Source organism: Perca flavescens, chromosome 11, assembly GCF_004354835.1.
Source record: "Perca flavescens isolate YP-PL-M2 chromosome 11, PFLA_1.0, whole genome shotgun sequence".
NCBI classification, from domain to species: Eukaryota; Metazoa; Chordata; class Actinopteri; order Perciformes; family Percidae; genus Perca; species Perca flavescens.
In genome coordinates this window covers 29,401,453-29,418,656 of record NC_041341.1, presented here as the reverse complement: position 1 = coordinate 29,418,656, position 17,204 = coordinate 29,401,453, and the positions used below count along the sequence as shown (strand labels likewise).

Here is a 17,204-nt window from a genome sequence, read left to right as displayed (position 1 = left end):
CTCCCAAAACAAATAAACCAACAATCACAAGTAATCTAGAAAATAGAGACAAAGATTCAAAGCTGCCTGTGGAGGAAGATGCTGGCATTCATTCAAAATCATTCACTGATGGGCGCACAGGGCTCTCCACGGTGTGTTTTCTGCTCTGTAGGCCTCCCAGTTCAGTTCCCATGCAAAGCCATGGCTTAGGTCAAGGAAAAACACAACGTGCAGCACCTCCCAAAGCTTGTCCCAAGACCCAGGCGAGGGGAGGAGTCGGAAAGCGGGTCGGGGGGCTTGGGGATGAGGCTGCGATGCTCTCAACATGACCCCCCCCCCATTGTTCAAGTATGAAATGAGAGTGACATAATATAACTTACAGAACATATGCACGAATTAATGAGACATATAAGACATAGAAAATCAACAAAAAGTGTACTAAACTGCTGTGACTCCTGGCCTGTACGGTATATTCTTTCCAGTCAGTGAATCAAACAGGGTCACAATATTTTTGGAACATTTTTCATCTTTAATACAGGGTCTAAGAACATGTAGTCTCATCTAAGGAACGGACCAAGTAACACACGCTAAAAGTTATATAACTATTTTAGGTTCTCTTTCTTTTTTTTTCAGCACTAGATTTACATCCTGAAGATTTATGCATCTTTAAATTAAAGTTCGTCAAAAAGTCATTCATTTTAGCAAGTAGATTGGTTTTTTTCCAGGTCCATACACATTGGTTTTAGTTAACGAAGATCATGTGTTTTCTCGGCTACATTTCACCCTAAACTGGCTACACTCGTTGATCCAGAAAATAGACACAACTGCATAATTTTAACTTCCACATCAACGGCATTAAAAAAAACATGGATTCCAGTTTTAAAACAGAAAACAAGTAAGATGAAAAAGAAAAAGAAAAAAAAACACCATTAAAACATCCATTAAAATCAAATTCAAAATGGACAAAAATCAATATTATGAGAAAAGACATGGTGAGGCTGAGGTCCTCTGAGGAATAAGAACGATGAGCTATGAACGGTTTGTGAAACTACGAACGCTTGTTTCCACGAGTACAAGTGCACGTGCGCGCCGACACACGGGACGGAGGTAAGTGTCTCTGTGGGCTGGTTGTTAATAGGGGGCTCTCTTGCTTTCAGCCCTGGGTCAGGGGGTGGGGGGTGGGGGTGGGAGGAGTGGTGGTGGAGTGGGAGGGTGGGTTTGGGGGTTTTAGGAATCCCTTTGGTCCCTTGACTCCCTCAGGAGCAGAGGGTGAACTGGTCTTGCTCAATGGGCTTTTTGACCCAGGCCCCCAGGCCGGCCTTGTGGAAGGCCTTGATGAGCGCCTGCTTGGCAGAGTGGTACTCTGTGGCGGCCTGCTTGGCTTCATGGTAAGAGCTGGGCTTGAGCACTTTGATCCACAAGATGGATGACAGCTGAAAAAGGGAAAAAGGGAAGAGAGGTTAAGCTCTAAGTATGTATATACAGCTCATGACATTGACTGCAGCTCTGTCCAATCGCTATTCGTCTACATCGACGACGTTTCATTTCCGGGATTGTTCAGGTGCGGCCGGACATTTCACCGCCCGAGACGATTGTGATTGGTTTAAAGAAATGCCAATAAACCAGAGCAGGTTTTTCTCCCATCCCGGAATGCTGTGTGGACTAGCCAGACCCTCCGCCGCAGCTCTGTGGAGGAAGGTCTGGCAATTCGTGACTTAATCGCTATCTATGTTTAACAAAAATCTTCAACCATAACGAAACAAATGAAGTCAATCAGCAAGACTGACTGTCCTCGCTCTAATTTCAGGGCTAGTTTTCCCAGACGTTAACTTTCACGGACAGTGTCAATCGTTTACGTTTCAGTTCATATTTGATTAATCACATCTCTGTGCGGGGTCTGGGAAGAATCATGTTTTTTTTCTAGCACGATATCCAGGTTTTTTAAATGAGTCAGCCGGAAACATTCAAAAGTCAGCCAATAACAACTTTCAACCCAGTCACGGACGTAGCTTAACCCTTGTGTTGTCTTCCCGTAGACCATACAACTTTTAGTTTTTCTGGGTCAAAACCTGCAGACACTTTTGTCACTTTTGCCGAGGTTCTTTGTCGATTTTTCTGGACATTTTAGTTGCTGTTTTGACCAAGTTTTTAAAGATTTTGCTGGCGTTTTTTGTCTCTTTATGACGTTTTCACTTTTCCCAAAGTTCTTTGTCACTTTTTCCAATGTTTTTGTCGATTTTGTTTTGGACGTTTTTGTTGTTTTTTTCCCCCCTAAATTTCTGTCACATTTTTCAGTGTTCTTTTCCTCAAATGCTATAAAATTATAGCCTGACAAGCCAGACCCACATTAAGATGTAGGGTCTGGGAACTCACCATTGGCAGGGCTCAATCCGAGGGGCGGGATAAACGGTTGTCTTTCAAATTCCCTCTGCACTCATAGCCAACCAGAGCAAAACTAGTTGATAGATTAAACTTTTGCCGTATCCGGTCGGCAAAACTCTGAACACATCTTCCTTTTGTAAGAATGACTTCAGTGCTTAACTCCAAATCTTCCAGAGTCGCGGCTAAAGCCAACCGCTGTTCGCCAGCAGCAGCAGCCATCTTCTTTGTTTTCAAGTAGCAGGGAATTCACGCGGAACCGTCGCAACTCTGCCATCCTTATGTTAAGCCCGCCCACCGACTCTATACACGATGTGATTGGCCTGACCAGAATTTGGTTTTTCCAGCTCGCAAGCCAACGAAGAGTTGCTAGACTGACCCTGGCTGCAAATTACATTTGCTGCCGCTAGGGTGCGTCTAGATTTCTAGGCTAATAAAATTAAATAAAACACCCAAATTCAATTAAAATAGGGAACTGATCAATTATTTAACTTTTGAAGAGCGTTGTATGGAAACATCCACATCATTTTTGTTGACAATTTGGTTGAAGGAAACCCAAATTTCTGATTTAGAAACTTTTTGAAAATTTGACCCCGAGGAGAACAGGAGGGTTAAGTCAGCTGATAAAATCTGCCAGCGACATATTTCGTTTCGGTCAGCAGGATTGAGGTTGTTTTAGTTCATAATTTGACAATCAGATCTCGGTATGTGGTCTAGGAACAATCCTGCTGGAATTCGACATCCTGTTTGACCTAAAAGATGTCTCAGTGATGTCCTACAGGTAGGTACCCCAGCTCCTTTTACTTCATCCAGCTTTTCAAGGAAGTACGCTTTGAAACTTCAGGTTTCCTTCAGGCTGCTTAATGTGACATGCTGCGGCTGGGTCACACAGTAGCAGTTTGCAAATTCTTAAATTGTTATCCAACCAAATGATTGATTCAACAAAACCTGACTGGATGGTAAACCAATGGAATGTGACCAAAACGACAGCAGCCCACATTACTGATGAATATGGCTGGGTGTAAAAGTACTTTAGAATATGGACGGAAACTAAAACACTTCATAACACCCGAGTGGAGTGTATCTACCTTGGAGTGCAGGCGCACCCAGCGGCTGTAGAGGGCGTGCTTGCAGAGACGTGAAGCGCGACCCATGTCGTCCTTGCCTGTGGTTGCATTGATCACCTCCAGGGCCTGATCCCCCACCGTCCAGTTCACACTGAAGTTGGGCGCCTTGCCCGGCTGCCTGGCCTCTGCATTACTTATACCTGGAATCAAAAACAGATGAGGGTAAAAGACTGAGCAGCATAACAAGCCAAAACTGATTGTTGCCGTCCAAAACAAAAACATGTATCCATCCAAAAACATGTAAATAATTTCATGATTTTAAAGGTCCCATGACATGGTGCTCTTTGGATGCTTTTATATTAGACCTTAGTGGTCCCCTAATACTGTATCTGAAGTCTCTTTTCCCAAATTCAGCCTTGGTGCAAAATTACAGCCACTAGAGCCAGTCCCACAATGAGCTTTCCTTAGGATGTGTCATTTCTGTCTGTAGCTATTGAGGAGGAGAGAGGGGGGGCTAGGTGCTCCTTATGACCTCATAAGGAGCAAGATTCCAGATCGGCCCATCTGAGCTTTCATTTTCTCAAAGGCAGAGCAGGATACCCAGGGCTCGGTTTACACCTATCACCATTTCTAGCCACTGGGGGACCATAGGCAGGCTGGGGGAACGCATATTAATGTTAAAAAACCTCATAAAGTGACATTTTCATGCCATGGGACCTTTAAGTTAATCGGATAAGCTTCAGGATTCCTTTATGGCTTGTGAAAATCCTGCTTCTTATTAAGCTGAATAAACCATGTAAATACTCATAAGATTACCAGAAAAAATGTATTGCCACACAGCTGAAAACAAGTTGGCATATTGGAGGTTATCACAGGACTGTCCCAGACTAAAATACTGAATAAAATGTTTTCCTGTCGCAGCACTGTACACATTTTAAGAACCTTTTTCCCAACAACGTGTTGGGAAAAGACCCTCAAAACATAAAATGTCTTCAAGCTTTCAAGCAGAAAAAGGGACTGTAATACGATAATTATTTTCTTTCCTTGTCCTCCAAAGCTTCTGTGGGAGCCACACAGGAACTTAACCGCCTGCGACCCTACTGCATGGATATATTAAACAATGGATGAGGTACCAAACATGGCAACCCATTCTTTCAAATGACAGCTACTCCCACAGCTCTAACAGCAACTTTTTCCTTGCTTTTCTTTTGCTTTTGCTACTGAGTGGAGACAAAATATGATCCACCTAGGGGGACTATGAGGTCAGAGCCTGCTTTCTTTCAGCACACTACTGGGCATCAGCCACCACTGTATCTAAAGCATAAATGGGAGATATATGGATGCTATAAATCCCGGTGTCTTGCTCTTGTGTGTGTGTGTGTGTGTGTGTGTGTGTGTGTGTGTATTAAGCTTCTCGGTTCCATTTGGCAGCACTTATGGCAGAAGATGATTTAAAGGGGATGAAATCCTCAGCGCTCTAACGCCACAGCCCTTCACCGCTAAAAACTCTCTAAAGCGGAAAAGGTTAATAACCCCATACTATTATCTCCTTTACCCGACATTTAGAGAGCAACCAGGGTGGAGGAGCAGGGGGAGCTGCATATAGCTCCAGGCCCTGTGACAAGCATCACCTCACCTGTTTGATTTAGAGTTCAATTTGAAGTAGTTTGACTGTTGTCCTGTGCTGTTATTTTTATTTGTTAAAACGGATGACTTGCTAAACTCCAGCGATTAAAGGTGCTCTAAGCGACGTTGGGTGACGTCCCTTCTTGTTGACGTTCGAAGTATTGTCAAACAAAACGGAAGCTAGCTCGCCCCTCCCTCCTCCTCATCCCGTCCCCTCCACCTCCCTTCCACGCACTAACCCCCCCAACCCCCACCCCCAAATCCTTCTTGTCGGTTATTGGCTGGAACACTGGAACACTGCTTGTTATGTTTGGTGGGGCAGGTTGGCGCAGTTTGGTTTTGTTGGCGTTTGTGGAGCCTGGGCTGTCTACAGAGACCGTGTTTTTTACAGTGTGTTCAGGGGACAGGCAGCTAGCGGATAGTGAGGAGATGTTTACTGTATGTGACAAAAAATGTTGGAGCCTAAAAAACGCAGAGAACCTTTAACACTTAAGTAATCCTAAACGTGGAGAAAAAAAACTGACTGCAATGACGGAATTGCGCCGTCTTTTGTTATTGTTTTGATTGAGAGACCCCTATGTGGCAGAAAATTACATATTGTGCATTTAAGAACCAAATGTGATTTATGCAAAACAGGTTTGACAAACCCAACACTACTTCTTCTGAACAAACAGAAGACAAAAAAATTAATGCTACATCTAAAAATAGAAAATACAACACACAACAACAGAAACAGCAGGAGCCCTGGTCTATATGGCCTTTTTAAAAGGTCAAGTCAATGCTGGAAATTCACACAAAATGATAAAGCTATTCAAATTCCACACGAACTAGGTAAATGTCAGCTCAGATCAAACAGAGGAGAACAGCAATAACTGTCTTTCTGCTGTGGACTGACCAGTGAGGAGGATGAATGGGTTTACTGCTTAGGATTACTGTCTAACTCTCTGATATTTAGACAGCTAGAGACAGCCAGCTTTGATTGGCGAAGATTGCCAAGGAGGTCCCCGCCAACGATGATTGTGATTATGCCAATAAACCTGAGCACGTTTTTCTCCCATCCCGGAATTCTGTAGTGGACTAGCCAGACCCTCCTCCGCAGCGCTGTGGAGGAAAGTCTGCCAATGCGCGACTAAGTTAAGTTAACATGTCAGCATCTTTCAGCAGAAATCTGATGTTATTTCCCCATCTAGTCCACATTAAAGCAGGCACTCACCACTGAGAAGAGGCCTGTTGAGGGTGAACTGCTGGGGCAGGTCCTCGATATCTGCGATGCGCTGGTACATGGCCCTGGAGAGGTGGTCGCCATGGTAAAGGCTGCCAAGGATGATGCTGGAGAAGTAGATTGGCTCTGTGAAGTAGCTCATCAAAGAGCCCTGGATGCCTACCACATTCCACCTGCAAAACAGACAGACACACACACACACACACACACACACACACACACACACACACACACACACACACACACACACACACACACACACACACACACACACACACACACACACACACACACACACACACACACAGTTATTCAGAAGACAAATAGTCTCATCAGACCAAACCAAATACGTTGGTGACTGATCTCATAAATTGGCGTATGTATGACACGCCAATTCGTATGCCATTTTTGCGTGTTATCAAGACGCATAATCGCTTTTTAGCGTGTTTATCAACGCTGTTCGGCCACCATTAACCTACATTACGTGTGAATTATCGCCGTAGCGAATAGTATAAAAGGCCGTAAGTCCGTGGAAGGAGGGTGGATGGGTAAAACACAGGACTTTCACCCAGGGGAGCCGGGATCGAGTCCTGTGTGTGGTGTTTGTCAACCGATTTTTTTTTTTAAGCCTTCCCCAATGTTTCTTTCCTAAACCCAATCATTTATTGTCTTACACATGTGTGACGTTGTTCTCGCGATAACACGCCACGTGGCGACGCCACCAGTCCTGGATGTATGTGTACATCCGCTGTATACAGCGTAGACATACACGTGGATAGCTCAAAATGCGTACAGATAACATGCCATTTGGCTTTAGGAAAGTGGCGTGTATGTTTACGCAAAGTCATGATGCCATGTTGTTACTTCTCAACACTTTATACACATTCATAAATATATAAATATACACATTCAAGATTCAACAGCAACCAGCTGCATTAGCATTCACTGTTAAACACAATGTATCTGTGAGCTCAAACACCAGCTTTTCTACCAATGTTTTTTTTTCTCCTCATTTTCATGTTTGTAATTACAAACTATCAACTCCTCATTGTCCTAAACATGAAAATATGCTTTACAAAAAATCCAGATGACTTTCAATGGTTGACATTAGACAGTGAAAATGATTGTAATCAGCCTAAAAAGTGCCCGGAGACGGTATGACAAACATGAAAAGGAGATAAAGTTTCTTCAGCATCCAAAGCGTCTGGGAACTGAGTATACGAAAAAAAAAAAACTGTATGACACACACATACAGCCGCATAAGCAAAAATATATATTCGTACATAGCCAGCCAATGCAATCCACCACACACACAATCACAACTCTACAGTTGTATACATTCTGAGGTATCCAATTTCATTTTCCACAAACTTCTTTGTATTTCTATGCTGTGTCATTAGCCATCTCTTCCCAGTCATTTTCCCATTGACATGCTCTGTGAAGCATCGCCTGCACCACCCCACTCAGACAGAGAGACAGAGAGAGAGAGAGAGAGCAGATACAGACAAGAAAGAGAGATGGAGATGAAGAAAATATGAGAGAGAGGAAGGGAGAAACATGACAGAGAGGGGTAAGGAAAATGAGAGTAGACCAAGGAGAGAGCAAAAGTTCCATAGAGATGAAAGACTTGAAGACTAAGGTTGGTGTAGGTTTCCCCTGTACCCTCTGTGTGGCATACAGCAGCTCCAAGCTCATTTATTCCTACAGCAATACATACATCTTCAAAAACAAAAGCCACAAATAAATGTCAACATACTGACGCTTGGTCAGGACCCCTTGCCGTCACTTCCTAACGCTCTGTGTCCTGCCCCTTTGACGTCACTTTTTGACACTCATTTTGCAACATGTAGGATTAAACCATTTATTTAGGGTTAGGAAAAAAATCATGTGTTAGGGTTAAAAAAAAATCACGTTTAAGTGAACCACGGGACAAGAACGGGAAACGAACCCCGGTCTCTAGGGTGAAAGTCCTGTGCTGTTTGACCCATCCACCACCCAAACTTACCTCCTTACGCTGATTTTCGGTCTTAAATACGACTCCCTACCATAAGTGCTCTTCATACTACGCCATCTTACAGCGCTATGGTCGAGCAGCTGCTCTGCCTGGTGCGACCTAGTCTATATCCACGACGTTACACTTCTGGGATTGCTCAGTTGCAGCTGGAAAATCCGGCGGTTTTCACATTTTCCGGCCGGACGTCTGTTACTAGGTATGTCGCAACAGACGCTAAAGGGTGCATAGATAGATTGGCCTTTATCTATTAAGGACCACTAAAAAAAAAAAAAAAAAAAAAAGACACTGACAGTGTGATGATGAGCTCTTCCCGTTCTTCCTTTTCGCTTCAGGCAGACTGTTGGAGAGTGTGTGAAATTACCAACATGGACCCACAATGAGGAATATGCAAGCATAAGACCCCAGGCTACTCAGAGATGCAATCGTCTCCATATGCAATATTCTGTGTGTGATATTGTGTGAAAATGAAATCTTGAAATTGCATAGCTGCGAGCATGAAGCACACATTCAGCACACATTCAGCACAGTCAAACAGCCTTATACAATTGTGCAGTAACTCACACACATTTTTTCATCACAACAGGGTTACACAAACACACCTGAAAACACTCTAAAAGGCACACGCAGTATAGAAAGAACCACAAACAAGCACACACACATCTGGAGTTATGTTTTCAGAAGGCATTCACTTTCATTCCCGTCAAACATCTCTGTATTTCTTCTTTTTTTTTTATCTTATTCAATATCAAGAACAGGGTCAATACAAGTCAGTAGGTTTACGTAATCAGCTGTTAAAAGATATACAGACAGGAGGAAAAAGGACAAACAGAGAGAAATGCCCCATAAGAGCTTTGGCTGTTTCTTAATGAGCTCATTCAAATAGCACTAAAGGCAGAGAACTGCTTGTTCTCACTAAAGCCGTGGAGTTGGGCATGTAATCAAAGGAAAACGAGAGGAGAGAAAACATTGTGTAAGGAGGGAACATTATACGCACGGTCAAAGTGTGCCAGTCAGTTGCTGTATTAAATAGCAGGCCCGCGACTAACAATCACTCACACGGGGACAGAAGCAGGTGGGCAGCAGATTTCTCACCTGGTTTTTTTTCATTGCTAAACGACAGTGGTCACTACTGAAGCCACACGTGCAAAACTCTAACCACAGTCGGCACTACCAATAGTCACCTGAGCTAAACAGTTCACATCACCTGCAAAACTCATTCCAAGCAACACAACTCAACACTCAAAACAGGCTCAGTGCAGCCAAACGCTATGAACAGTCCTCACTGAGACAACACACACTGTCACTCAGAACACACTGAGGACCAGATGTACGTACATTTGCCAATGTAGCATTATCAGCGCCATGGCCAATCTGCAGAAAGCGCACGCTGTGATACTTCAGCTTACGTAGTATTTACCAAACCTGCAGTTCATTGGGTAATCAGCGCCTTTCCCGCCCACTATACCGTAAATTGCGCGCATCTTTCTATCATCTTTCTACATTGCGAAACAAATACACCTGAAGTGGGCACAAAAGCGTTAGTATATCTAGCCCTGAGAGTAAACACAAGAGCGTGCAAGCTAGGATTTTTTGGTTAAACTTTTGGTTAAATTTGGTGAATTATTTAGCCCCCTTCCCTGTTTGTTAGCACGTTTAGAGTGGTACCAATGCATGCCTGATGTTTTCTTTCTCATCTTTACAGTTTGAACAGTTGAAGTGACTTCACACTACTCAATAGTTTTGTTAAAGAAAATACATACATTTTATGTAATAAACCAACTTTTAAGTAAGGTAAACAAGAAGGAATGAAAATCAGCAGTTTGCTTTATTATAGTATTTTGTCTCTAGTAATTTATGGAATTACTGGAAAAAAACTAAAGGTGCATAACTGTAACAAAGAATAGTGTGACTAATCCTGCCTCTCTCCAGCATCATGTGGCAAGTTTTCTTCATCACATTGGATCTCTGCATCATCGCTAAATACTAATGAATGTGGTGTTTCCATTGCTTTCACCTCCATTACTTTCTGAAAAACAGTAAGAACGCAGTTTTACTATTGTAAAGATATAGTGTTTTTCACTTCTTTTTTATAGCTGTGTATGTAACCTCAGACATCTTACCTGGACATGTTGGTATCTTTGCTGTTTTACCAGTTTCTGTCAAACGGTACAGTGTATAATTGTTTCATTCTTATTTGGTGTTTGTATACAAAAAAGGCTTTCTGAGCTTTTTCTGTATAAATACCGTATATGTTCACTAACTAGTCTAAAAAAGGACACCTGCTTAGGCTTTCAGCTAAAATTGCAATCAGCAGTGTTTGACAGGCACCAGACTGAAATCTATTCTGTTTTGAATGTGTGGTTAACAAGTTTTGACAGCAGCGTGTTAGCATTTGAACAAAGTGCTGTAAATCTACAGTGTTGTGCACATTGTGGTTAAAGTCATGGGATAAGTGTGTAGAGTCTTTCCCTCACAGTGGAAGAGATATACTCATAATACAAATAATAATTATAATAATAATAAACTGCAGTCAACTTTAAAATAGCTCATGTTTTTCAGTTTTATCTAGTAAAGCTTGGCCAAAAAAAAACAACACACGACAAAATGTAAGCCTTCCAACCTATTTTGTCCTCTAGTGACTTGGATCGCTCCACTTTGGACAACCGCAATCACAAACCTGAATTACCAGCACCAGCTCTGACACACCGAAAGGGCAACAAGACTTCTAACACAGTGCAAACAGCATCCGCTACTCAGTCGACATCTCCCTCATCAAATACCCTCTCGAACGTTCAATCACTCTGTGCGTTCAGGCAAGGTATTACGATCCTGGACGTAAGAGGAAGAAGAGGAGGAGGAGGAAAAAAGGGGCTTGAGAGAAGAGTTATGGAGAAGTTTATCGTTCGTCACAAGAGAGGCACAGTGTTGCCTTGAACATGGACAGAGACTAAAGACGCTATGATATGCCTGCAAAAATGCCCCAGGGACAGGGGATCCATCAATTCAGCTGTCCCTGAAACTCCCTGAAGAAAATGATAGGCTTGAAATGACAAAGCGAGGATATAATGCAATTTATTGCAGTATGAGTAAATAAAATGCATAAAAAGAGTATCATGAAACTATATGGCTAAGTGTGCTTTAAGTATAAAGTTATAACATGAGAATGAAATAGGGCTGTGCTCGATTGAAGAAATTCTTAGTCGACTAACACTCATTCAATTGTATCGACTAATCGATTAGTTGATTTAATCGACAGATCTGTAAATCTGAGTTTCTCCGCAAAGAGTCATGCAAAGAGTCATGCAAAAGCACCCCTTTAATTCTTGTGTTTACCAGAGATGTGCTCGTACGTTTCTTGGATATAAGTCATTCAGCATGAAAAAAGCATAAAACATGACTAATCCACTAAAGAAATCTAAGTTGACTAAGACCAAAACGACCGATTAGTCAACTAATCAACTAAGAGAGAGCAGCCCTAGAATGAAACATATTAACTTGTAGTATATACAGCAAAATGTACATTCTGCTTAAAGAAATAAGTTTGACATTTTGGGAAATTCACTTATTTTAAGTTGAGAGTTGCAGATTTTTTTACAGATTAAATGTGTTAATTAACGAGCTTTAGAGAGGCTGCTAGGTAGATTTACTTGTCGAGAGAGCCAGACTAGCTGTTTTCTGTTGTTATCAGTCTTTATGCTAAGCTAAGCTAAGCTAAATGGCTGCCTGCTGTACCTTTATATTTAGTATGTAGACACAAGAGTGTCAATCTTCTCATCTAACTCTTAGCAAGAAAGTGAATAAACACATTTCCCAAAATGTTCAAGCGTTCCTTTAATGATTTTCTGTGAAATTTGAAGAACAACAAAGCAACAAAACAGCTGCTAGCTATAACTTATGCAGTGTTATTCCAAAAAAGAAAAAACCTCAATCACCACTCAATAACTAATGTACTGATTGAAGTGATGTGGCTGAGTCTGTATCTGCAGAGACACTGTCCTCAGCCTGTATTTTTCGATTTTCTTTTTATTTGTCTGTGTGGTGGGACGTTTATGGGCGTCAGCAAACCTCTGGGCCCTATGTGGGTGTGTAACCCCCAGCCGATAACAACGCACGAGTCTAACTGACACAGACACACAGACAGACAGAAACAACAGACAGGATGAAGCTCTGCATTCGCTCATAATCCAGCAATGTGGCACCTTTCCGCAGAGGCGTGGGAGTGTTTATTTGTGCTTCAGAACATAACTGCCGTGAAACAATCAGAAAATAATGTTTTATTTCTCTGATTCACTGCTTTGTTCGGCGCTCCCTCTCTCATTCACTCTTTACAATACTAACTACATATTACTAGAGGTGGGCGATATATCGTTTAGACGATAATATCCAAATTGTTGTCTGGACAATATGCAAAATTGGGATATCGAATATTTCATAATTTGTACAATCCGATCCCCCAAACATGAAAAGAGCTGAAGGAAGTTAAAGAGAAAACAAATAACGCACATTATAACCTTCTAAACAATTATATGTAGCGATTTTAATACTGTAGGGGTTTGTTTGACTGTATTTTTTGTACAAAATCACAATCGTCCCGCACGAGAGTAAGCTGCTACTAGTTTTTACCTGTGCGTTATGACGTTCACTCATGTCAACAAAGATGGCGGTGCGCGATTGTCCAGCGGCTCTCCTGTCAGTGTCTATTTATACAAGTACAGCCACACTGAACTAATCAATACAGGACCACGATACAACACAGCCGTTACAGGAGCCTTCCAGGCGGCTCATAACATCCCGGAGGACATAGCCTGACCGAGCCCTCCAGGTTGTTGTCGGCGCTAGCACGCCGAGCTAGCTATCTACCGCCAGAATGAGAAAATGACTCCGGCCCGACCAGAGGCGGAGGACTGCATTTATGTGCACAATGAATGGAGTACCAACTGCAGGATCGTTGCCCAGTACGGCTCACCTGACCTGGAGCCCTGTCGGTAATATACTGACCATTTTATTTACTACGAAAACAGCACACTGCCGTCTACATAGCCCCCAATGCTAACGTTAGCAAAAGTTTGGTTCACTGCTAACCATAGTGAACAAACTGCAGCGCGATCACCTGGATACGGGATACAGGGGACTTTTTACAAGTCTGTTCTGTGCCCTCCAGCTTTCTCCTAGCATGTAGATTGTGTTACTAGAGGGAAGAACACACTAGATCATGTATACTCTAACATCAAAAAAGCACACAGAACTGCACCTCTCTCTCACCTGGGCCAGTCAGATCACATCCAACTCTTGATCCCAGCTCCAGGAATGCTTCCAATAAGGACATGGTTGTGTGCAATATGTTACAGAACAGAGCCCTTTGTTTATTGTTATGATTTCATCTTGCTTGTACATTTTCCCAAGAGAACCACCAAAATAGCCTCCGAACAGGGCTTCTTTTAACTTCTAGAAGGATTTCAAAAATATCGTCTGAAAATCGATATCGAGATATTGAAAAGAAATATCGAGATATTCATTTTTGTCAATATCTCCCACCCCTACATATTACCCCTTTTTACTATAATATAAATCACAAACAGTGTCTGCAGTCATATTTTGTAAGGGCTATGAACTAGGTTTTAACCAAACTACCTTGCGATCTTGTCACTGCAGGACATGGTGAGTAACCTCTCCCCCTGCAGCACCCCGTCCCAGGTTTGGATGGTGTTGCTGGACCTCACAGGGATGGTGCCCTCTCCTGACTCTATTTTGGTCCTTAATTGGCCCCGTGCTTTCCGGTTTGGATGTCTGTCTCCTTGGTCTGAGTGAGACAAATCAAGAAGAGAGAAATATAAAAAAGAGATACATACATAAAAGCATAAAACTGTAGAATAAATCATGGACTATCAATGTGCACAAATCTACAATACACCCCTCAACATAACAAAACAGAGATTCCAAGAAAATTAAAATGGAAAAATGGCTTCCACAAAAGCACGACCTATTATTTATTATTATGTTATCAATGTTTTCTGCTGTTCCACCAGCAGGCGCCATCTATTCAGTGATTAATTAAATATGGCTGTTTTCTATTCTGTCTGACATGTGCAACAGAAAACACTTTGACAAGAGTAAGAGGGAGGTTAATCAGACAGACATTGTGGGTGGGCTGGGTGTGAGAAAGACTGATAGAGACAGACAGCGAATGACAAAAAGCTCTAATTACTAGAGCCTTGTTTAAATGTGTCAGTAATGCGTATTTGGATTCGGAATAAAATTCTAATTAAATGAAACCAATGATAAAAGGACAACCTACAAATTTAATTAAAAAAAAACCCAACATCACTGTTGTTGAAACTGAATTCTGAACTAAGACGAGACCAAATTAAAAACACGTCGGCTGAGCTGAGGCAGCGAGTGGATGCACTGCGAACGCCGTGTACCTTCAACTCCGGCCTCGTGTGGAGAGAAGATCCTGGCGTCTCCGCAGGGCGAGGTGCTTATGTAGAGGTGGAACTGAACGTTTTCCTTTAACCGGTAGCCTCCCTTGTCACACTGCATGAATATGGACTTCTGCTGGTCCTCCTTGCTGCGGTTGTGACGAAGATTTAATAGGCACATTTAAATCGGGGCAAACAAACAGCAATATAGCTCATTTAACTGCACTTAAAATGGATGGAATTAGACACAGCGAAGAGCAGTCTAAATACAATAATTAGATTATCAATAGGGCTGAACGATGAATCGTTTTCAAATCGAAAATCGCGATTTGAAAGAATGCGATTAGCCAATTGTGAATCCCGCGATCAATCGAATGTGCAATATTTAGTTGAATGTTTGGTGTAACATTTTTTATTCCTCTTTTTATTATTATAATTACTGTTTTCTCATAAGATAAATGCTGGAATAATAGTTACATATCAGTTATTGCTGGAAATTCATATCTATGTTCTTCTCATAAAGATACAGAGCAGTTGTGTTGGTGTCTCATCTTATAATGTTCCATGACATGTTTTATCTGTTACACAGACAATATTTAATTTAAAGGAACACGCCGACTTATTGGGAATTTAGCTTATTCACCGTAACCCCCAGAGTTAGACAAGTCGATACATACCCTTCTCCTCTCCGTGCTTATCCCAGCACAGATCCTGCAGGTAACTGGTTCCAACTAGCCTACTGCTCCGAATTGTGACAAAAGTGACAAAATAACGCCAACATGTTCCTATTTACATGTTGTGATTTGTATAGTCACAGCATGTACAAAAAACAACGTAACATGAGACACAGCCATCTTCTAACAGTAAACAAACCGGGAACTATATTCTCAGACAGGCTTGCTGCGAGCATATCACTCCGCCCAAGTACTATATTCTTCCGCCTGGGAATATAGTTCCCGGTTTGTTTACAGTTAGAAGACGGCTGTGTCTCATGTTACGTTGTTTTTGTACACGCCAGACTCTATAAATCACAACATGTAAATAGGAACATGTTGGCGTTATTTTGTCACTTATTCGGAGCAGTAGGATTACTGGAACCATTCACCTGCATGTTCTGTGCTGGCCTGATGCCGCTGGAGCCGTCAGCACGCACAGAGATGAGAAGGGTATGTATGGACCCAGTCTAACTCTGGGGGTTACGGTGAATAAGCTAAATTCCCAATAAGTCGGCGTGTTCCTTTAAGCTCAACTTAAAAAAAAACAAGCAAACCGCAAATCAAACCGTAATGGCAATATCTGGCAGAAAAATCGTTCAGCCCTAATAATCAATACAAGTAACCTCCCGACACTAGAAACTAAACAGAATTGACAGTGTCCACTGACCTGAGGAAGAGCTCCAGCTGAGTGTAGAGGTACCTGATGAGCGAGCGTCGGGCGATTATCTCAGCGTGGCAGTCATTGAGTGCCAGGCCGCGGTCGCTCATGTACTCACCGTTGATGCATTTGGTTCCCGTGGAGACACATATTACCTGTGCTTCCTTCACATCTGTCCCTGTTGGGGGAAGAGGGAAAAGAGACATATCAGGTTATGGACACACACCCTTAAAGTCCATACTGGACATACAGTATGCCACTGGTCCAAATTGTGTTTTAGTGGCCTTGAAGGGACAGAGTGCAATCCTTTGCAAACTTGTCTGTGACATTGATCATTTTCTATTCTTTTAAAATCCAACCTCTAACTATTGTCCTTGTCTAACCCTGCAGGGTGTCCAGACAGAGTGACTGTTCTCACATTCATTTGCTGAAGGGGTTTCTCTGTGCTCACCTTGTATCTCAGTTTAACACGTGTACCTACAGTATGAGCATGATTTTGTGACAGCACACAGTTTGTAAGCCACTGGTGGTCCATTATGCAGCTTACACAAATGTGGAGGTGGAAACTTGAAGCCAATTTTCAACGAAGTAGGAGAAACGTCTTGTATGCAGCAGTTGTCTTTTTTTTTTTAAAGATATTTAGCACTTTGGGATTGATTTTTCAATGAAAAGTGCTCTACAAATAAAATTTGGCCAAAAATTAGGCCATTCATTTCTCAGTGAAACATTATCAGACGGAGCAAATTTATACATGAACTGTAAATCCTGTCAGTTTTTCTCTATGAGCCTTGCAACCTACATTTTCCTTTTAGTAATACTTGAGAATTGACTGTCAGTGTCGTATTTTGGAAGCATAAAAGCACCAACCACCTTTCCCCCTCGAATCTACCTGTTGTCATGACGACCCCTGCTAGGACTTTTCGCCGTGCATGGGGGGAGGTGAAGTTTTCTGTCAGCTCACTGAACTTATCCACCACCAGGCGAGAGACTGCATCAGCCAGAACCTGGAATCACACACACACATACACATACATACACACAGCCACACAAAGCTTGTGTCAGATATGTCAGTTTACAAAGCGCGTCTGATGTTATCCTCCCCTAGAGCACCATGTACCTGTCAC

The 17,204-nt window shown here is 42.3% G+C and overlaps 1 protein-coding gene across 3 annotated transcripts in view; it reads right to left on the bottom strand.

The window, feature by feature from the left end:
- Window positions 1-1,191: 1,191 nt before the first annotated feature.
- adarb1b (adenosine deaminase RNA specific B1b) overlaps window positions 1,192-17,204 on the bottom strand; it is a 150,125-nt gene continuing 134,112 nt past the window's right edge. For all 3 annotated transcript variants that reach the window (XM_028591790.1, XM_028591791.1, XM_028591792.1), the window contains 7 exons: window positions 16,970-17,084; window positions 16,090-16,258; window positions 14,710-14,855; window positions 13,919-14,087; window positions 6,265-6,446; window positions 3,447-3,625; window positions 1,192-1,412 (listed from right to left, as the gene is read on the bottom strand). In XM_028591790.1, the coding sequence (XP_028447591.1) occupies window positions 1,236-1,412; window positions 3,447-3,625; window positions 6,265-6,446; window positions 13,919-14,087; window positions 14,710-14,855; window positions 16,090-16,258; window positions 16,970-17,084 (1,137 nt within the window). In that variant the 3' untranslated portion in view covers window positions 1,192-1,235. The remainder of the gene's footprint in view (window positions 1,413-3,446; window positions 3,626-6,264; window positions 6,447-13,918; window positions 14,088-14,709; window positions 14,856-16,089; window positions 16,259-16,969; window positions 17,085-17,204) is intronic.